Source organism: Pongo abelii, chromosome 1 (assembly GCF_028885655.2).
Source record: "Pongo abelii isolate AG06213 chromosome 1, NHGRI_mPonAbe1-v2.0_pri, whole genome shotgun sequence".
Classification (NCBI taxonomy): Eukaryota; Metazoa; Chordata; class Mammalia; order Primates; family Hominidae; genus Pongo; species Pongo abelii.
In genome coordinates this window covers 140499613-140519072 of record NC_071985.2, presented here as the reverse complement: position 1 = coordinate 140519072, position 19460 = coordinate 140499613, and the positions used below count along the sequence as shown (strand labels likewise).

At 44.9% G+C, this 19460-nt stretch overlaps 1 protein-coding gene across 1 annotated transcript; it reads right to left on the bottom strand.

The window, feature by feature from the left end:
* Window positions 1-7216: 7216 nt before the first annotated feature.
* On the bottom strand, window positions 7217-18342 carry GFI1 (growth factor independent 1 transcriptional repressor). Its single transcript, XM_024255518.3, has 6 exons — window positions 18176-18342; window positions 17670-17852; window positions 15405-15892; window positions 15152-15289; window positions 13427-13592; window positions 7217-11066 (listed from the first exon to the last, which is right to left on the bottom strand). The coding sequence occupies exons 1-6, from the start codon at window positions 18288-18290 to the stop codon at window positions 10888-10890; spliced, it is 1269 nt and encodes a 422-aa protein (XP_024111286.1). The 5' UTR covers window positions 18291-18342; the 3' UTR covers window positions 7217-10887.
* Between the last annotated feature and the right edge of the window lie 1118 nt (window positions 18343-19460).

Below are 19460 nucleotides of genomic sequence, written 5' to 3'. Positions count from 1 at the left end.
AGGTGGGAGGATTGCTCGAGGCCAGGAGCTCCAGGCCAGCCTGGGCAAGAGGAGACCCTGTCTCTACAAAAAACAAAAAAATTAGCGGGGGATGGTGGTGCACATCTGTAGTCTTAGTTACTTGGGAGGCTGAGGCAGGGGGACTGCTTGAGCCCAGGGTGTTGAGGCTGCAGTGAGCCATAATGGTGTCACTCCAGTCTAGCCTGGGTGACAAAGCAAGATCCTGTCTCTTTAAAAAAAAAAAAAAACAACAACAACAAAAAACCCAGCTACTTAGGGCTCTGGCCAAGACTGGCTAGATGCTCACCATTTTTTCTTCCTTAACAGAAAGGAAAATTACATTTCCCAGCATTCTTTGCAGCAAGGTTGGGATTTTGTGTTGGGATCTGATCAAAGGAAGGTGAACAGAGCAGTCTATACATTGCCCAGTCTGGCTTTACAAAGGTCCCATATGATCCTCTACACACCTTCTGTCTTCATTCATCAGCCAGCTAAATGCAGACAATGCAGGAGAGAACAAGAAATCCCTGGAAGATGGCGGCATTACAAGATAGAAGGAACTGGGAGCTCTCAATCACCAGTGAAGAAAGCAGCCTGAACACACTCAAATTCACTGTGATATGTTAATTATTTATTATGTAAGCCACTGCAATTTTGGAGTTATTCATTACAGCACTAGTGCTCTTTACTCTGATAAATATACTGGCAATTTGGAGACCATGATGGTTAGTTTTTGTGTCAATTTGACTGGGCCTCAGGTGCCCAGACAGTTGGTTAAACATTCTTGCTTGGTATGTCTCTGAGGGTGTTTCTGGATGAGATTAACGTTTAAATCAGTAGACTGAGTAAAGTAGACTGCCTTCCCTAATGTAGGTGGACCTCATCCAATCAACTGTAGATCTGAACAGAACAAAAAGGCTAAAAGGGAACTTTGTCTGTCTGACTGCTTGATCTGGGACATCTGTCTTTGTCTTCTCCTGGTCTTGAACTGGAACTATATGCAGATAAGTAATCAATATACCATATTTAAGGATCTCCTGACCTCCAAATTCAATGCAGTTTTTAACTAAACAGTTCTGCTTCTCCAAGCTAATAGAAGGTTCCCTAGGAAAGTTCAGATCCACTTCTCATACCTGGAACCTGCCAGTCTTGGACCAACAGTGACCAGTGGAAAATAAACCTCCATATAGACCCCAGGGGGTCCCTAGTGATGTACAAAGGATAAGTGTTGTGGGTGCCCTGAAATCAAATCAGCTAAACCTTTGACACTAGCATTTGGATTGCAAAGAGTCTTCCAGTTCCAACTGCCCACTGTTGGTTTGTTTGTTTGTTTGTTTGTTTGTTTGGAGACAGGGTCTCACTTTGTTGCTCAGGGAATTAAAAAAAAAAAAAATTCAGGAACCAGGTCTCATTATGTTGTCCAGGCTGGTCTCCAACTCTTTGCCTCAAGGAATTCTCCCACTTCAGCCTCCCAAGTCACTGGAATTACAGGCATTAGCCACAATGCCCAGCTCCTGGATTGAAAGAGTTCTGAAGGTCATCTGATTCTACCTTTATTTTAAACATTTTATTTTATATGTTATTTTATATAGTACCTAAACATACGATGTAAACAATAACCATGCAAAGATGGCATGCAAAAATATTACACTGTGGTGGGACTCCGTCAGTCCAGTTAAGAACCTGTTACTCTTGTTTATTAGAGTCCCATGAACAGTGGTTTTTAGTACAGGGAAAGAGGAAGTTGACTTTGTGTGATGTCTCTGGGAAGGTATATCCAAGAGGTGAAACACAGACAATTCTACTAAAGGTTAATGAAAGGATGGTTTCTGGCTCTCCCAAAAAGTCACAAGAGGCACCCACTCAGATTTTCCTTACTCTAAGAAAAACTGAAGAATTGCTATTGCAGCAAATCTTATAAAGGCGTGCCAATCAGTTCTTCTCAGAAAGGGCAACCTAGGAAATTGTCTAATTCATGTTAAAAGACAGAATTGAAACTAGGCTTCCTACTTTACCAAAAATTAAAAAACTTCTCAATGAAGTTTATAAAACTAGCATCAAGAAACAAACCTAACTTCCTGCTTTTGGGTCTCCTCTACAGTTAAAACAAATGCAAGCTTTAAAAACCCCTGCAAGATAGAATCCTTCCTTGAATACCAAAAAATGGGCTAGCAGAGTAAAGCAGTAAGCATCATATTGTTTTGGGCAGAGTGAGTACTTTTCTCTCCTGTGTGTGTGTGTAATTTTTTTTTATCAATAAAAGCTCATTGGAAATGAGAAAACAGCAACAGATTCCTATTAGATTAAGTTGCTTAGAGATGAAAAGATCAGGTACATGTACACCACACATACATATAGTGAAACAGTATCAGAAATTACATTTTCAATTGGAAATTTTATTTTACTTATGTCTGAAAGACTTTAAAAAGGTAAATAATATTGAATTAATGCTACTTACAAAGATATATTCCTAAAGCATAAGAACATAAAAAGATTAAAAATAAAAGGACATGAAAAATACCATGTGAAAACTGGCCAGGCATAGTGGCTCACACTTGTAATCGCAGCATTTTGAAGGCCCAAGGTAGATGGATTGCTTGAGCCCAGCAGCTCAAGACCAGTGTGGGAAATATGGTGCAACCCCATCTCTACAAAAACTACAAAAATTGGAAGGGTGTGGTGGTATGTGCCTGTAGTCCCAGCTACTCAGGAGGCTAAGGTAGAAGAATCACCTGAGCCAGGGAGGTCAAGGCTGTAGTGAGCCGAGATAGCACCACTGCACTCCAGCCTAGGCAACCCTGTCTCTAAGAAAAAAAAAAAAAAAAAAAAAACAAAAAAAAACCAACCAACCAAACAAAAAACTAAAGACAATGAGTACAATAGAATGATGATTAAAAAAGGAATAATTCACCAGGAATACATAATAGTTCAAAATTTTATGCACCTAATAACAACCCTCAAAATAGGTAAAAGAAAAAGAGTTAACAGAATTCAAAGGAGATTTTTCTCAAGTTCACATGGAAATAAAAAAAAAGAACTCAAAGGAGAAATTTATAACTCAATATTTATCACCACGAGAGAGTAAAACCTATCTCTCTCAGTGACTGGTTGATTAAGCAGACCAAAATTATTTAGGATATAGAAAATTCGAACAATATAATCACAAGCTTAATTATAGTGGAACTTGCACTTGGCAATTAGAATAGAATATATACATTCTTTTCAAGCACACATTATCTATAAAAATTGACCATGGAGAAGGCCACAAAATAAATCTCAACAAATATTAGAGAATTAATATTATGCAAGTCAGGTTCTCTGATCAAAATATAATTAAATTATAAATCACTTACAAAAATTACTGAAAAAACATGTTTAGAATTTTATTTTGCAACTCTAAGCCAGAGATGTTTAGAAATTTTAAATGTACTTTTAAATAATACATCTGTCAAATAAGAAATATTGTTAGATAAGATATAGAAATGAATGACAATGAAAATATGCTGCAAAAACTAATAAAATAGGGACCTTTGGCAATATTAAAGAAAAAAGATAAAGGTACAAATGAACAATATCACAAAGAAAAATTGAACAAAATTATAGGTGGAGTAGACATTTTTTAAAAATCAGAGAACACTATGAAATGTTTGTGGCAATTAATTTGGATACTTAGAAGAATTAATTTGGAGACATAAATATGCTGATATATATCTATGATACAGCACTTTTTTTTTTTTTGAGATGGAGTCTTGCTCTGTCACTCAGGCTGGAGTGCAGTGGCGCGATCTCAGCTCACTGCAAGCTCCACCTCCCTGATTCATGCCATTCTCCTGCCTCAGCCTCCCAAGTAGCTGGGACTACAGATGACCACCACCACGCCCAGCTAATTTTTTTGTATTTTTAGTAGAGATAGGGTTTCACCGTGTTAGCCAGGATGGTCTCGAACTCCTGACCTCGTGATCCAGCCGTCTTGGCCTCCCAAAGTGCTGGGATTACAGGCATGAGCCACCGTGCCCGGCCATGATACAGCATATTTAAGAAAAAAATTAAAAACCTGAATAGACCTATAGTAACTAAAACTTAAATATACCCTCCTCTTTGCTAGCCTTCATCAAAAAAATCCCAGGTGAGTTCTATCAAACATTCAAAGAACATGTAATTCCAGTCCTTCACAAATTGATCCAGAAAACAGAAGAAGAAGAAATGTTACCCTGTTCATTTTGAAACATGTTAAACCTTGGGCAGTATAAGAAATAAGAATTATAAGCCAATTTCACTAGCAAGTATAAATGCAAAAATCCTAAGTAAAGGTCAGCAAACCAAATCAGCAATGTTGTTTAAATGACTAAGTTGGAATTTGTTCCCTCTAGGTGGGGGTTTGTTCCCCAAATAATACAGGATAATTTAAAACATTAGAGAAAATTATAAATATAATTTGCCATGTTGACAAATTAAAGGATAAAAGATTAAAAATATATTTATTCTCTCAATAGATGCAGAAAAATCATACAAAAATAATTAAATACCCATCGATTAAAAACACACATACACAAGTAGAAATTCTTACCAAATAGAAACATAAATTCCTAATCTCATTTTTAACAAGTTATCTACCAAAAACCTACCAAAAACATCACATGAAGTTGTGAAAAACTAAAAATATTTCCCTGGAATAAGGGAATAAGACAAAGATGCCTATTATTCAGCCCCTATTCAATATAGCCCTGGCCAGTGCAGTGAGGCAAGAATAAGATAGAAAGAATGAAATAAAGCTATAATCACTTGAATATCTTATGGCTATCTTACTCTGAAAATCTAAATCTGCAAAAACCAAAAAAGACGGTTCAGCAAAGTTGCAGGATACAAGATCAACATATAGAAAAATTAATTTTGTTCCCATACATCAGCAGGAATTACAAAATTCAATTTTTAAAAAACGAACTAAGAAAATAAGTTTAAAAAGTAATTAAATTATGCAGACAATGACAAAATGTTATTGAAAGCCATAAAAGAAGATTAAATAAGTAATCAATATACCATATTTATGTATAGGAAGAATCAATAGCAAAATAATTTCAATTCTCCCCAAATTAAATAATAAATGTAATACAAACCAAAATTCCGATAGAGTTTTTCACATGCAAGAAAGAAGGGCCAAAGGTAGCCAGGATACTCCTGAAGAGGATGAAACAGGTCACAAGGCAGCCTTCCCTACTAGCTATTAAGAGTTTATTGTAACTTAAATTATTTAAGACACTATGGCTTTGGCATAGACAGACAAAATGACCAGTGGAACAGATCAGCAAGCCTGGAAATAGAACCATACAGAAATAGAAACTTGACATATGACAGAGGTGGCATTACAATCAGAGGGAAAAGGATGAAAATAGCAATACATAATGTTGGGATAATTGGTTATCCATTACTAATGGTGAAGAAAAATTTTAAAATTAGGTCCTACTTTATACTATACACATACAAGTGGATTAAAAAGCTAATGTTTCATGCCTGTAATCCCAGCACTTTGTGGGGCCGAGGTGAGTGGATCACCTGAGATCAGGAGTTCGAGACCAGCCTGGCCAACATGTTAAAACCCTGTCTCTACTAAAAATAAAAAATTAGCCAGGTGTGGTGGCACATGCCTGTAGTCTCAGCTACTTGGGAGGCTGAGGCAGGAGAATCGCTTGAACCCGGGAGGCGGAGGTTGCAGTGAGCCAAGATGGCGCCACTGCACTCCAGCCTGGGTGACAGAGTGAGACTCCATTTAAAAAAAAAAGAAAACCTAATGTTACAAACAGAAATTTAAACACTTTTAGAAGAAAATATAGGGAATCTAATGACCACCAGCTAGGGAAAGAGTGTAAATGATATGTAAGAAGCACAAACCATTGAGGAAAAGACTAATACGTTTGATTACACACAAAAACAAAACAAGCAAACAAATCCTCTCTTCAAAGGGAAAAGGCAAATCATAGACTGGGATAAGTATGCAACACATTTAACTAACATAACAGTGAGTGTTTAGAATATATTTAAATAACAAATTGATAAAAAGCAAACAACCAACAGAAAAATGGACAAAGTACATGAAGAGGCATTTCATAGGAAAGGAAATCTGTCAGGCCCATCAACTTATAAAAAGATACTCAACCTCACTAGGAATCAGGAAATGCAAATTACAATGACATTCACATCCATCTGATTGGCAGACATGTTTAAAGTTTGACAATACCAAATGTTGGTAAGATTTGGAATAACAGGAATTCTACATTGCTGGGGAGACTGTAAATTGGAACAACCATTTTGAAGAGCAGTTTGATAATATCCAGCATTTTCATTCCCAGGAATACATCCTAAAGAATCTCTCACAAAAGAGACACATAAAAGGTTGTTTGCTTCAGAATCATTTGTAACAGGAAAAACTGGAAAGGACCCAAACTCTCCCAACAGGAGAATAAATTACCAAGCATTCATCCCATGGAATTCCATATGCATTGGTTAAAATAAAGGAACTAAACTGCACATATCAACATGGATAAATCTCAAAAACAATGTGTTAAGCAAAAAAACCAGAAAAGTGCAGAAGTATAAACTATAATCTATTTACATGAAGTTAATATGCTAAATTATATATTTATATAATTATATATTTATATATAAATATAAATACAATTATATTTTTATTATATTAATTATATAATTATATATTATTTATGGAATTATGTATAAATTAAAGGCATACAAATATTCATGGCAATTATATATACTGATTTTGGTATAATGGATGCCTCTGAGGAGAAAAGAAAGGAAATGGGCCTGGAGAGGAACATATCCCAGAAGAAATTCAACTATACCTGTAACATGTTATTTCAAAAATAAAATCTGAAGTAAATATGGCAGAACGGTGGGTACACTGATGTTTATTATTCTCTGCAATTTCCAGTATGCTTAAAATGTTTTATTCAAAAAGTGATAACATTAAACTTCAGAAAAGACTTTTTCTCAATGATTGATAAGATCCCCAATAAAATACTAAGATTTCAATAAAATTTGGTCATAAAATTGTCCAAATTCTCATTGTGAAATATCTGTTTTAAGTATGTGTCCCTATAATAAAAGAGCTATCTAGACAAAAATTATAAAATATAAATATAGGCATATGTGCCTAAAGACCAGAAAGGAACACATACAAAAAGAACACAAGCTTTTAAGCTAGAAGGACTTAGGATGCAATTTCTTTAAACATTTTAATTTTTAAAATCTGACTTAATGAATGGGAAAAGGGGGTTAAAATAAATGTATTATATACTTCCTAAAAAGTTTTTTCTGTAGAAATAATATGGCAGCACAGATTTAAACAAACAGTGCTCTAGAAATGCCCAGTACAAAGTAGTGAAGTCCTTTCAGGTTTTCCTCTGAGTTCATTTCTTTCTGTTAAATGATCAGGTTGAACAAACAGGCACACAACAAAGTGACTTGGGTCAAATCACTATCACCACCCAGTTTTCAAGGGCAATGGCAGTCAAGAAGTCGCCGGGGAGTGATACTCTTCTATCCCTTTAATTAAGGCAGGGCTTTTAAAACTCAATTGTTCCATTCGTGTCTCAAATCAATCAGATGAAATTCACCTTTTACGTGGCCTGAATCCTGATAGCTCAGCACACTTGATAGGTAATTTAATCACGTCTGGTGTAGATGAACGCAAACTCAAATTAGCTGCTGAAAGAGTTGGTCTTCTCAAAGATAGCTGTGCTTTTCCACTTTTATGCAAGAGCTGAGCTTCACCAACTGGCTAGCTGGAGGTGTTATTAAAAATTTAGTGAAAGAAACAAAGGTGTGCTCTGGTGTCTCTTGTTACCCTTTCTACTGTTACTCCAGCAGACAAAAGGCACAGAGCCTGCCTCATCAATAATGTGACATGGAATATTCACAATCTATTTTTAATGGAGTCAAGTAATAACATTAAGAGAGATATTTGCAATCTTCAAATTTCACACGGTAACAGGCACAGTAATTTGTTTTGATTCTGAACTGGGGATATCAAGATACATTTTTTACCAAAAAAAAAAAAAGGCATACAGTTAACATCAAAGTTACAATTCCTCACTTAGAGCGTATACAGGGATAACAAAAATGGACCAAATGTTCTAAATGTCATAAGGGAAGAGCAGGATAGCACAGGCATCTAGATTTCAATCAGTTCTACTTACCCCTCAGTGCAACTTCTTTACTTTTCAAACCAGGTTGGAAATAACCAACCAATACACAGGGTGACTTCTGTGGGAAGGATGTTTTTGTCATTTTTATTCACTGGGAGGACTGTCTCCCAGGACACTAGGAAGTGGTTCCTGGACGCTGCAACTGTTCATCATCCATCAGTTCTGAAAAACTATCTTAAACTCCATTACAGAGTAAACAAATTTAAATTCTGAATGACAGTAAACTGACATGGAAAGACATGGTGCTGGAAATCAGGTGAGGACAGCCAAGGACTGAGATTTGGAGAAACCAGAGAAAAGCAGCATTCAAGCCCCCCTTCCCTGCCAACCTGGAGAGAAAGTCGTGTGGATTCTATTTGTTTCCCAGGCTGTCAAGCAATCTCTCTTCCCTTTGTGCTGTAGAGAGCAGAGCTGGCCCCTAAGATGAAGCAGGAGCTTATTTTCTGTTTATTCACTTAACATCTCAGTAAATATGTATTAATTTCCTACTGTGTGCCAGGCACTATTCTGGGAACTGAGGATTCAACAATGAATAAATAAAGCTTCGTAAGACATTGTCCTCACTGCTATATCTCCACCCCCTAGAAGAGTGCCCAGCACATACTGGGTGCTCAATTATATGTGTGAAATCAATTTGAGTTAGAAATGGGCAATCTGCTGGTTCTCACCATGGGGCATGCATACCCTGAATGTCTGGCTGGGAGGTGTTAAAGCACTAGTAGTAGGGATTTTGGCCAGGATTTTATTCTGGTTTCATTCTCTTAAAGGATTGACTTATGCAAAAAGCTCCCACAGGTGGGACAGAACCAGAAATAACCCAGATCCTCATGGGCCTTTAGATTTGTGACTTGCATTAGGGGAGGCAGCTAACCAGTCTCACACTTTTTCTCCTTTCCAGTCTCCACAGAATCAAAGCAGTCAGGGTTGGACAGGAATGACAGAGCTGTCTCCATATTACTTGATCAAGGAAACCAGTATCGGGGAAGTCAAAAGATTTACACAAGTCACGTGATGTGTTGGTAACAGAGCTGTGACTAAAACTAAAACCTAGACCTAAGACCTGTGATTTCTTTATTCATCTGGGAGCCTTCAGGCCCATAAAAAAATATGTCGACATTTTCAGAGGAAAGAGCTTATGTGCCTGTGGAACCATCAGGGGCTCTACAAGGTAGTAGCTTAGTTTTGTACACCTCCTAGTTTTTCTCTTATGAAAGAAGTATCTCTGAGGTGTAGGAGCAAAGGAGAAAGTATATGGAAACCAGAGCAATTGGATTTTACTCTTCTGGATATTAGCTTGTCTGCTTCACTTTTATACTCCATTGCAGTTTCCTTCAGTGCCAGCTTTCCCCTACAGACTAAAACAAAGGTAATTCCCTGCCTAAAGGAAAGGCAACCTGTAATACTCTTAATACTTTATTAACTTAAAACATCACTCTAATAAATATGTATTAACAAACATAATGCTTACCAGAAGATCTAAAAACATTTACCAACCTCATCAAAGTGAAAATACCACCTTCCCCCCTCTACGGTACACATGGAGGGTCAAAGAGTTGAAGACAGAGCCTTCCTTCCCACATGCCTGCTAGCTCAGACATCTTTAAAATATCAGCTTAACAATAAAAAACTGAATATACACACATATCTTTGAAGTAACTGTTCAGCTACTTTTTGTTTACACCTGATAAAATCCAAAAAGGTCAAAAGGGAAGGTTTACAATTCTGTGCTGTCTTCTCAGAATTCCCTCCAAGAGTAAGAACAGACCCAGCCACTTGGAGGTGCCACCGTTAGCTTTTGAGGAGCAGTCAGGGGTTGTGACTTCAGTCTCTCTTCCCCAATACCTAGCATGGTGCCTGGTACCTTGCTAGCCAGTGATCCATGAACATTTGCTGAGTGAATGAATGACATCTTGTCCACAGGCATTGCTTGTGCTTTTACCTCCAGTGATGAGGCTTTCACAGGCCTACTGAAGGGAGGACCTCTAATCCCCTCTCATCACCAACTTCTCTTCTGCTCCTTCTTGGGGGTAGCCTTGATGGTGCCTCTCATGACTTCAAAGTATTAAATTCCTTCCCCAAGTCAGTTTCTGAATCAGTTTTTGAGGAGGAGAAATGATTCCTCCAAGATTTATAGGCAGCACCCAAAAGAAAGGAGTCAACAGACTCCCCAGAAGGAAAAAAATAAAAGTTAACACTCACTCTTCTTTCTAGATAAAAAATATTAGCATTTGTCCACCTTGTAAATGGTGATTCCTCCTCTTCCACACAAATATCTGGGGTAGGTCAAGGAGGGGCGGGGAAGAAACCTGAAGGGCATTCCTGTCTGTAGATTAGGGCTGGAAATGGGAAGGACTGTGGGGTCTAAGATTTATTCTGGTCCCCATTTGACTTTGCCTTTGTCTTCAGGTGTAGAGGAGCCTATTTGTGTCCAAAGCCTAGAGAGTCACTTGGTTCTCACTCTCAGCTGCACTCTGAAAAGGTACCTCATCTATTCTGGCAGCTCCAGAAGGTAAGGCAAAGGAGGAGCACCCTGGTAGGATCTGCAGACTGGTCCTGGGGTCTGGAAAGTCAGAAGGGAGTGGAGGCAAACAGGGAGCAGAGTGGTGGCAAGCAGGGAGGCTGCCCTCCGTAGTGTTGTGTAGCTGCTGCTTGCAGCCAGCCAGGGTGCTCATTTGAGCCCGTGCTGCGTCTCCCGGTGCCTTCGGAGGTCCACCTTCCTCTGGAAACCCTTCCCACAGAGGTCGCAGCCGAAGGGCTTGAAGCCTGTGTGTTTGCGGCTGTGGGTGATGAGGTTGGAGCTCTGGCTGAATGCCTTGCCGCACACCTGGCACTTGTGAGGCTTCTCACCTGTGGGGATGGGAGGGGGAGGGGAGAAAGTATGAGTCTATGATAAAGCTAGAGGGGACCCACTGTGACCCACATGCTCTTGGCAGCAGCTGGTTGCACCACAGTCTAAGGCCTTCAAGCAACTTGAAGGGTGACGTGTTGCAACCTGAACTTACTCCCAGCCTGCAATGCGAGTCCCTGGAAGCACCATGGGTGCACCAGGTGAAAGGGAGACTTTCTGAAGGGGGGTTCCCAGCCAAAGGCCTCAAACGGTTTCCTGCTAAACGGAAACAGAGCAAAGGCCACGTGCCCTCCCCAGCTGAATCTACCCCAGGAGGACTCCCCTGACTTTATAAGCCATGAACACTCAGAGCAGATGTTCAACAGGAAGGGGAGGGGGAAGCTGTCCTAAAACCATGTGACTCTGTTCTAATTCAGAGGAAGTTTTCAAATCTGAATTTCCAAGTGGGTGTTAGTTTGTATGGATCAGTGAGCCTGTCTTCTTTCTTCTTGAAGGACAGCAGAGTATATCTGAAAAAACATCTTAACACGGACTTTCTTTATTTCTCGCTCTCTTTCTTTCTAAGTTCCAGGGTACATGTGCAGGATATGTTTTTCAATATCTTATTTTTAAAATCCACATTTGGGCCACAAAGTATTAAGGCAGCTGATACTTTTCTGTCTTGATTTTTCCTTAATTTTATGAGGTTAATCACATGATTCTTTATATACTAGCAATTCTTCACCAAAAATTAATAAATAAGAGAACACAAAAAGGTTTTGTCTTGTTCCCATCTCATGTGTTGTTAGGTAAATGGCATGAATTTCCAAATAGCTCAGCATGGCATTATAGTCAGGGCTCAACCTTGGAAAAAATATAAAATAGATGAAGTTTGTTTTTGAGGAACCCTCTGTCCTCCTTGCTAAACTCTTTTCTGTTTTCATGCTTCAGATTTCCTTGATAAGAAACCACCCATCAAAATGTATTCTATCCCTTTAGGGTCAAACAAATCTGAGAAACAAATTCTAGGTATAACGTAAATGTTTGATAAGGGCTTAATGTTTTATTCAGTCAAGATCCTAGTTGCATTTTGAGAAGTGTCCTGAATACCTCACTTATAAGGAGTGAATTACATGGAAATTTCAGGTAAGAGGGAATGATTAAAGTAGAATACTTTTCTGGGTTTTCAATGGAAATATATACATTACCCAAGTATATATATAAACATCAAGGGTGGGTGTTTAGAATACACTGTGATTTGTTCTAAATCAGTATTCATATTCTGCAATACAATTTTCAGAAATTCTGAGTCTCATGTAAATGTCTTTTGACTATTAGAGTGTTCTTGGCATTAAAACTCCCACCCGCACATAAAGTGTTAGATGAAGAGTCCAGGATTAAAAGCCAGAGCATTACATGGCTCCATTATTCATTCAGTCTTACTTCTGATAAATCATTCACTCTTTCTGAGTTTCAGGATGGTAAGAGCAGCTCCTTCTACTTTATTGAGTGGCAATAAGAATCAAATGAAATGATAGATTTGAAAGTACTTTGTAAATTATAAAGTATTATAATAGGTAAGGAATTATCATTATTATGGCATTAACTTGCAGATATTTTGAAAAGGGCAGTGAGTGAACAGAAGCTTTCTGTGTCTACCAACCTCATGACTCTGAACATAAAATACAATAAACAGTGGTCAAGAGTGGACATTTGAGAGGTCAGACCTGAATTTGAGCTCTGGCCCTGTCATTTGCTAGCAGTGTGACCCTGGGCAGATTACCTAGCCTCATTTTCTTCATCTCTAAAATGTGGAGAAGGAGTAGTCTCTACCTCTCAGAGTTGTTGTGAGCATAAAATGAAATAATGCATTTAAAAAATGCTTAGCAGAGAATTTAATCATATTTACCATTATTTGTTCCTCTTCAATCAGAATAAGCTCTCAGACTCCTGAAAATGCAGCTGAAGAGGCCACACGAGTCCCTCCCACAAAAGGCCGGGTGGTTAGGGAAAGTCCTCAATCTCTAGGTAAGCTTTAGAGCAACTCTCTAAGAGGACCCTGGAGCTTCATATTTCACCCAGAGCAGGCAGCAGTGGAAGCAGCTGCTAACCTAAAGGAAAATGTTCTTTCCAAGTATAGAGTACCTGTGAGCTGACCTGCTGAGTGGCCTTTCAGACACAACCCCAAATCAAGGTGGCTCTGGGGAGAATTATGCCTGTAAATGAACCGAAGAACCCACCCCTTTGTTTTCTTTAACACAGAACAGGGAATAACTCCATCAGAAAGGCCTCATCCACCACTCACTGGGGCCAGAAATCAGAGAAGATGAGTAATGTTGGCCTCAGGGTGTTTCCTACAAGCCAAGGGCCTTTAGCTCACCAGTGTGGATGAAGGTGTGTTTCTTCATGTCTGACTTCTGGTGGAACCTCTTGCCACAGTACTGACAGGGGTAGGGCCGAGTGTCTGAGTGGATAAGCAGGTGTGTGGACAGTGTGGATGACCTCTTGAAGCTCTTCCCACAGATCTTACAGTCAAAGCTCCGTTCCTGCAGAGAGAGAGAGAGAGATAGAGATGCAGCACTCCTACTGCAGTCAACTAGACTGCTGCTGTCCTCACTCCTCAGCTGACCCTAAAATCCCTTGAACACTTTTTCTTTCTTTTTTTGAGACAGTTTCCTCTGTCACCCAGGCTTGAGTGCAGTGGAATGATCTCAGCTCACTGCACCCTCCGCCTCCCAGGTTCAAGCAATTCTCGTGTCTCAGCCTCCCAAGTAGCAGGGACTACAGGCACATGCCACCACACATGACTAATTTTTGTATTTTTAGTAGAGATGGGGTTTCACCATGTTGGTCAGGCTGGTCTCAAACCCCTGGCCTCAAGTGATTCGCCCGCCTCGGCCTCCCAAAGTATTGGGATTACAGGTGTGAGCCACCGTGCCTGGCCCTTCAACACTTTTTCTACCAAAACATTCTTCACCCACAACCTTCCACACCCCATGGCAAAAACATATCCACACCCTGCTTTTTTTTGACACCCATTAGCACACACTTCTCCACCCTCCTCGACAGGAGGCTTAGACCTCAGTCACTTGAGATGCCACCTCCCCCCAGCCAGTGTGGGTGCTGGGGGAGATGGTGTGATACTCTTTTTAGCCTTCCTAAGTAGGTATTCTCTTGAGATAGCTATTGGTATATTTACTTGCTCATCTACTCTCCATCTCTCAGCTAAACTATAATCTTCATGTGGGCATGCTGTCGAGGACCTGATGTGCTATAAGATTCTTAAGTACTTGGCACCTGGAAGTTAGGCAACAAATATGTATTAATGAATGAATGATAAATAGCGGGGGTGGGGCATGGTGGCTCACGCCTGTAATCCCAGCACTTTTGGAGGCCCAGGCTGGTGGATCACTTGAGGCCAGGAGTTCGTGACCAGCCTGGCTAACGTGGCGAAATCCTGTCTCTACTAAAAACACAAAAATTAGCTATGCCGTAGTGGCACGCGCCTGTAATCCCAGCTACTTAGGAGGCTGAGGCACGAGAATCACTTTAATCTGGCAGGGGGAGGTTGCAGTGAGCTGAGATTGTGCAACTGCACTCCAGCCTGGGCAACAGCGCCAGACTCTGAAAGAAAAGAAAAGAAAGGAAGGAAAGAATGAATAGCGGGGTAAATATGCTACTAGATGCTCTAAATGAGCTGAGATTCCCGCCTTTTCAGTCGGGAGGGGTCAATGCAAATTAAGTGACAACCATTTGGTGAAAAGAATAGGCACAAAGAAATAGAGTTAGTAAGTCTGATATATCAGCAGCACGAATCAGTGCATACAAACCTACCTCAAGCCCAAAGTAACAATGAGGATCACACTCTCGAGGCTCACAGTGGTGTGACACCAAAATCTAGGGCTGCCTCAAGGCCTGAGCCGGCCACAATCCTCCTTTCCCTACACGCCTGCACCAGGGCAAGGGGATGCAGCGGAGGGCTTGGGGGAGGAAACTGGGGGAAGTCGAGGAGAAAACTTCCAGGCAGAGAGTGGCTGATGCTGCACCGAGGAGATGCAGAAGATCCCCGAGCAGGGCCGCGCGAGGCGGTGCGCCCCGCGCTTACCTGCGAGTGCACGGCTTTGTGCTGCTCCAGGCTCACCGCGTGCCCGAAGGTCTTGCCGCACATCTCGCAGGCAAAGGGTCTGGTACCGCTGTGGGACCTGCGCACGTGCACCTCGAGCCCGTGCGGCGTGGAGAATACCTAAGGCGGGTGGGTCCAGAGAGAAGGCGGCTGAGAGGGGCCGCGGGGCGCAGGCGAGGTGCGGGTAGGGGAAGCGGGCGAAGGGCAGGCGACGTGGTGAGCTCAGGAGCCTCACCTTGCTGCATTTGATGCACTTGTAGGAGCCGCCGCCCAGCAGCAGGCGGGTGCACAGCAGCTCCGACTCCACCTTGACGCCAGCGCCCTTGTCTGCGTGCAGCCCGTGGCCACGCTCGGGGTACAGCAAGCCCGCCGCTGCCGTGGGACTCTCATACAGCCCGGCTGCCGCAGACCCGAAGTCGCCGTAGAGCCCTAGGCCAGGGCCAGCGGTAGCACCGGCCCCTGCGCTGCAGCTCCCTGGCGCCCCGGCCCCCGCGCCGCCGGCAGCCCGCTTCGGGCCGTACAGCGCGGCCGGGTGGCCCGGCTCCGGGGCGGGTTCACAGAAGAGACCCAGGCCAGCGCCGCGCTCCAGGGCCCCACACGGTCGGTAGCTCTGCACCAGGTGCCGCAGGTCAGAACCCGCCAGGCCGCTCCATGAGTACGGTTTGAAAGGCAGGGGGAAGGTCTGGGCTTCGTCCAGCGATGGGCACATAGACTTCTCCGAGGCTGTGGAGGCACAAGGGAGCGTCCGGTCAGGCTTCAGACGGCGGAGCGGAGGCCGCCGGGCTGCGGCTGCGGGCGTGGCGTGTTCGCGGACTGCGGGGCACCCAGCGCTTGTAGAACACTGCGTGCGCCAGGTGCCAGGCTCGCCCCAGGGTAAAACGTGGCCCGGGCCCTGGGGCCTCGCAGGCCACTATAGGAGGCAGAGCAGCAAACAGATCATTGAAAAGACCTCGAGAGAGGAGGTCGTAAATTCTGTACGAGTGCAGCGGAGGCGCTCGGCGTTCCGAGGATCTTTTCCGGCTGGACCCGCGCACCTGGAGATCCTATAGGGAAGGGCGCGTCTATAAATGCCCGGAGTTGAGCTGTTAAGGAGGAGAAGGCGGCGGCCTTTCGGCCCCTCACAGCACTCAGGGGCGGAAGGGTCCAGCCACCAGCGCAGGCACTCTCCCAGCCCCTACATGTTCCCATTCAATTCTTTTTCTTCCCAGAATCCACGAGGAAGGAGGGAGAAGGTCCATAAATGCGGCCCCGAACTACCCGAAAGGCTGGTATCTGAATAAACCCGAAGGTATTAAGATTTCACGAAGTTAAGTGCCCAGTGTACGTAGCAAAGGGGCAGCAGGAAAGGGGCTTCTTGGCTTAAATTGCCAGCCAAATACTCCCCATTCCTGTTATAGTTTGATGGAGGTGGGGAACCTGAATTTCTCAGAGAATAACTGTATAACTCACAAGGTTTAGCCACCACCTGCAAGGAGACAGCTCTGAATTCTCGGCCTGCTACGCCCCCACCCACGTGAATTTTGCTAAAACTAGTGACCCCAACGCATGTGAGTGCATACGGCATTTACAAATGTGTGTGTGTGTGTGTGCGCGCACACACTAGTTCAGGCTGGCCACTTCAGTAAGAGGCTGTACCCGGAGTTTCGTTCGGAGGGGTTCGGGGCGCGCCCAATCCTTGCCCGGCCACTTGACGCCCTGGCAGGAAGAATCCTCCCGCCGCCGGCTCCTAGACACAGTTGCTGGAGCTATGGTTTTCGCCAAGTCAACTCACTGATTGTGGGACGGGTGGTGGTATCTTCTAAAACTAGCAAACATATTCTGGATATAACTGGCCCTTGACAGAATCCGGCTGGTCTGCTCATCCCTTCCCCCGGCCGGGACTCGAGACGCCCCCACCCAACGTGCAGTCACTTAGTTTGCCTGAAGCTGGATTGCTCGCTGGAAATGAAACCCAGAGAGCAGGCCCCTGAGGCTGGGTTAACCCGGCAAAACGAAAAATGAAACAGGCCCCCAATCTGCGCCTGTGAAGACCAAGCCGCGGGCTGAGATTTTCGTCCTGCCCCCTCCCTGCCGCCCAGCGCCTAGCTCCTCTGCCTGGCCCGTTCTGCCCTGGTCTCCGTTTGTTTGAGGTTTGGGGGTCTAAATTGCAGGATCCTAGCACTTTATAAAACAATAAGTCTGGTCAGAAAATGAAAGGTCAGCGTTGCTGCCAGTCGAAACGACTGGTTTGTTTTCCGTCACCGGCCAGCTCCGCGCAAACGAATCTAAGCGACAAGCAGCTAGGGTCCCGCCGCCTGGGATGGAGGCAGCAGCCCCAGCGGGCAAGCTGTCCAAGTCCCAGAGAAGCCGGATGCCTCCTTCCCCTACGAATCAGCTCCCTCCTCCCGGAAAGACTCTCCAACTCCCCGTTAGCATTTCTACGCCCAAGGTCGCGCCAATTCCCCCCCGCACTGCCGGGTCCTTGCAGCTCCCGCCCGAGAAGTTCCCAGTGGGTTCCTACCTGGAGACGCGGAGGGTGACGGGGGCCTCCAGAAGTCCTCAAACTCCGAGCTCCGTTCGCAGACGCTGCCCTCGCAGCTGTCTGGGGATGCGGAGGCTCTGTCTGGGGCTTCGGTCAGCTGCGATTCGGGGGACAAACGGTCCCGGGGCTCCGCCTTCTTCCCGCCTGCATTTGAAGTGCTGTCTGCAAAGAGGCAGGTGAGGGGCTCAGGCTGGGACCGGTTAAGTCTGAGGGTTCTGAAGGCTCCCCCAATCCCCCGACCAGGGCACGCGAGCGTCTTCCGCTCTCCACCCAGACCCTGGCCGGGAACCCTCTGGGATCCGAGGGCAGGCGCAGGGAGGCCGTGGCACCTAGGAGACAAACCCGGAGGAACCAGGACAGTAGGAAACAAAAACAGCAGCAAAAGGGACGTTGGGGCAGCCCCTCCCAGCTCTGGACTAATGGTGTGTCGAGGTGCAGTAGGCATCCGCGGGAGCAGCCCCGCCTGGCCCGCGCGCGCCTCGCACCTGCTCGGCTAGGCGCCGGTACATTCTCTAAACGGAGGGAATAGTCTGGTCCTGGGGAGCGCGGCTGGTGGTAGCTGTGAGCCTTCTTGCTTTTGACGAGAAATGAGCGCGGCATGGTGGTCCGGCACTTTCCCCACCGCGCCCCAAGAGTCCCTGGAGCCGCTGTCACCCACGGTCACTCCGAGGGCTTGCTCAGCCCCAGCCCGGCGGAGACCTGAGAGGGAAAGAAAACCAGGTGGAAACGCGGGTCAGTACTCTCCGGTGCGGGGGACTGGGCACCCAGGCGGAGGGAGAGCGCGGGCCAGGAAGGAGCGCAGAGGGCCCACGGGAGGAGGGGCTTGGCCCCGCTGCGCCGCGCTTACCAGGTGGCACTTGGACAGGTGGCGCGAACCCGCCGTCGTTGCCGCCGCCGCCACTGACACAGCTCAGCGGTAAAACCTGTCCCGGGGCCCTGGCTCAGGCCCCTTTCCTCCTCCCTGCCCACGCCCCCCAGCTCCTCCCCTTTCCTAGCCAAGCTCGCTCCGGCAATCAAACTCCCTGGAGAGCCGTAGTTCCCATCGGGTGGGTTACCCCAACTCAGCTACTCATTGCCTGCCTGGCTGTGCTTTACGGCTGGCGAGGGAGGGCGGGGACACGCGGATCGGTTTAGGGGCCAGGGATGCCCAGTGGTCGAGGACCCGGAAGGGGCAAAGAGCCAAGACCTCTAAGAGCCAGCTACAAACTGGAGTGAAAGGGCCGGGGGAGGTGGGGGACGGAACACAAGATAAAATTGTGGGGCGGCGGGGGGACAGCAGCAGAGGGATTGGGGACAGCAGAGGCCAGAGAAAGGAGGTGGGAGAGCAAAGGGACAGGAAAGTGAGGGGAGTAACAGAGGACCAACCCCCGCTCCAGAAGAAACTCGCATCCGGGTGATCCCACTCGCCCCTCACTCGTGCCCCACGTAGGAGAAACTTTGGCCTCCGACTCCCGGCTGCGGCGGGCACCGGTCGAGGCTGCGGCGAGCCATCCCAGACCATGGAGACCTAACCTCGGGAATCAGGACCTGGGAAAAAGCACTTTCCGTTCTGCTCACCAAAAAATCGTGTCCTAGGGAAGTGGAGCCCGATCCGCGAACGTTGACTGGGAAATGCTAGGTGTCCCGAGTCGGTAGTGCACCGATAATTTAGCAGACAAAAAAGACAGGACGCCAGAGCGCGCAGGCTGCATTGGCAGAGAGCGGGGGTCGGGCCCGGGCCCAGGAGGGAACTAGCTGCCCGGGGCGTCGCTCTCATTAACCCCCAATCAG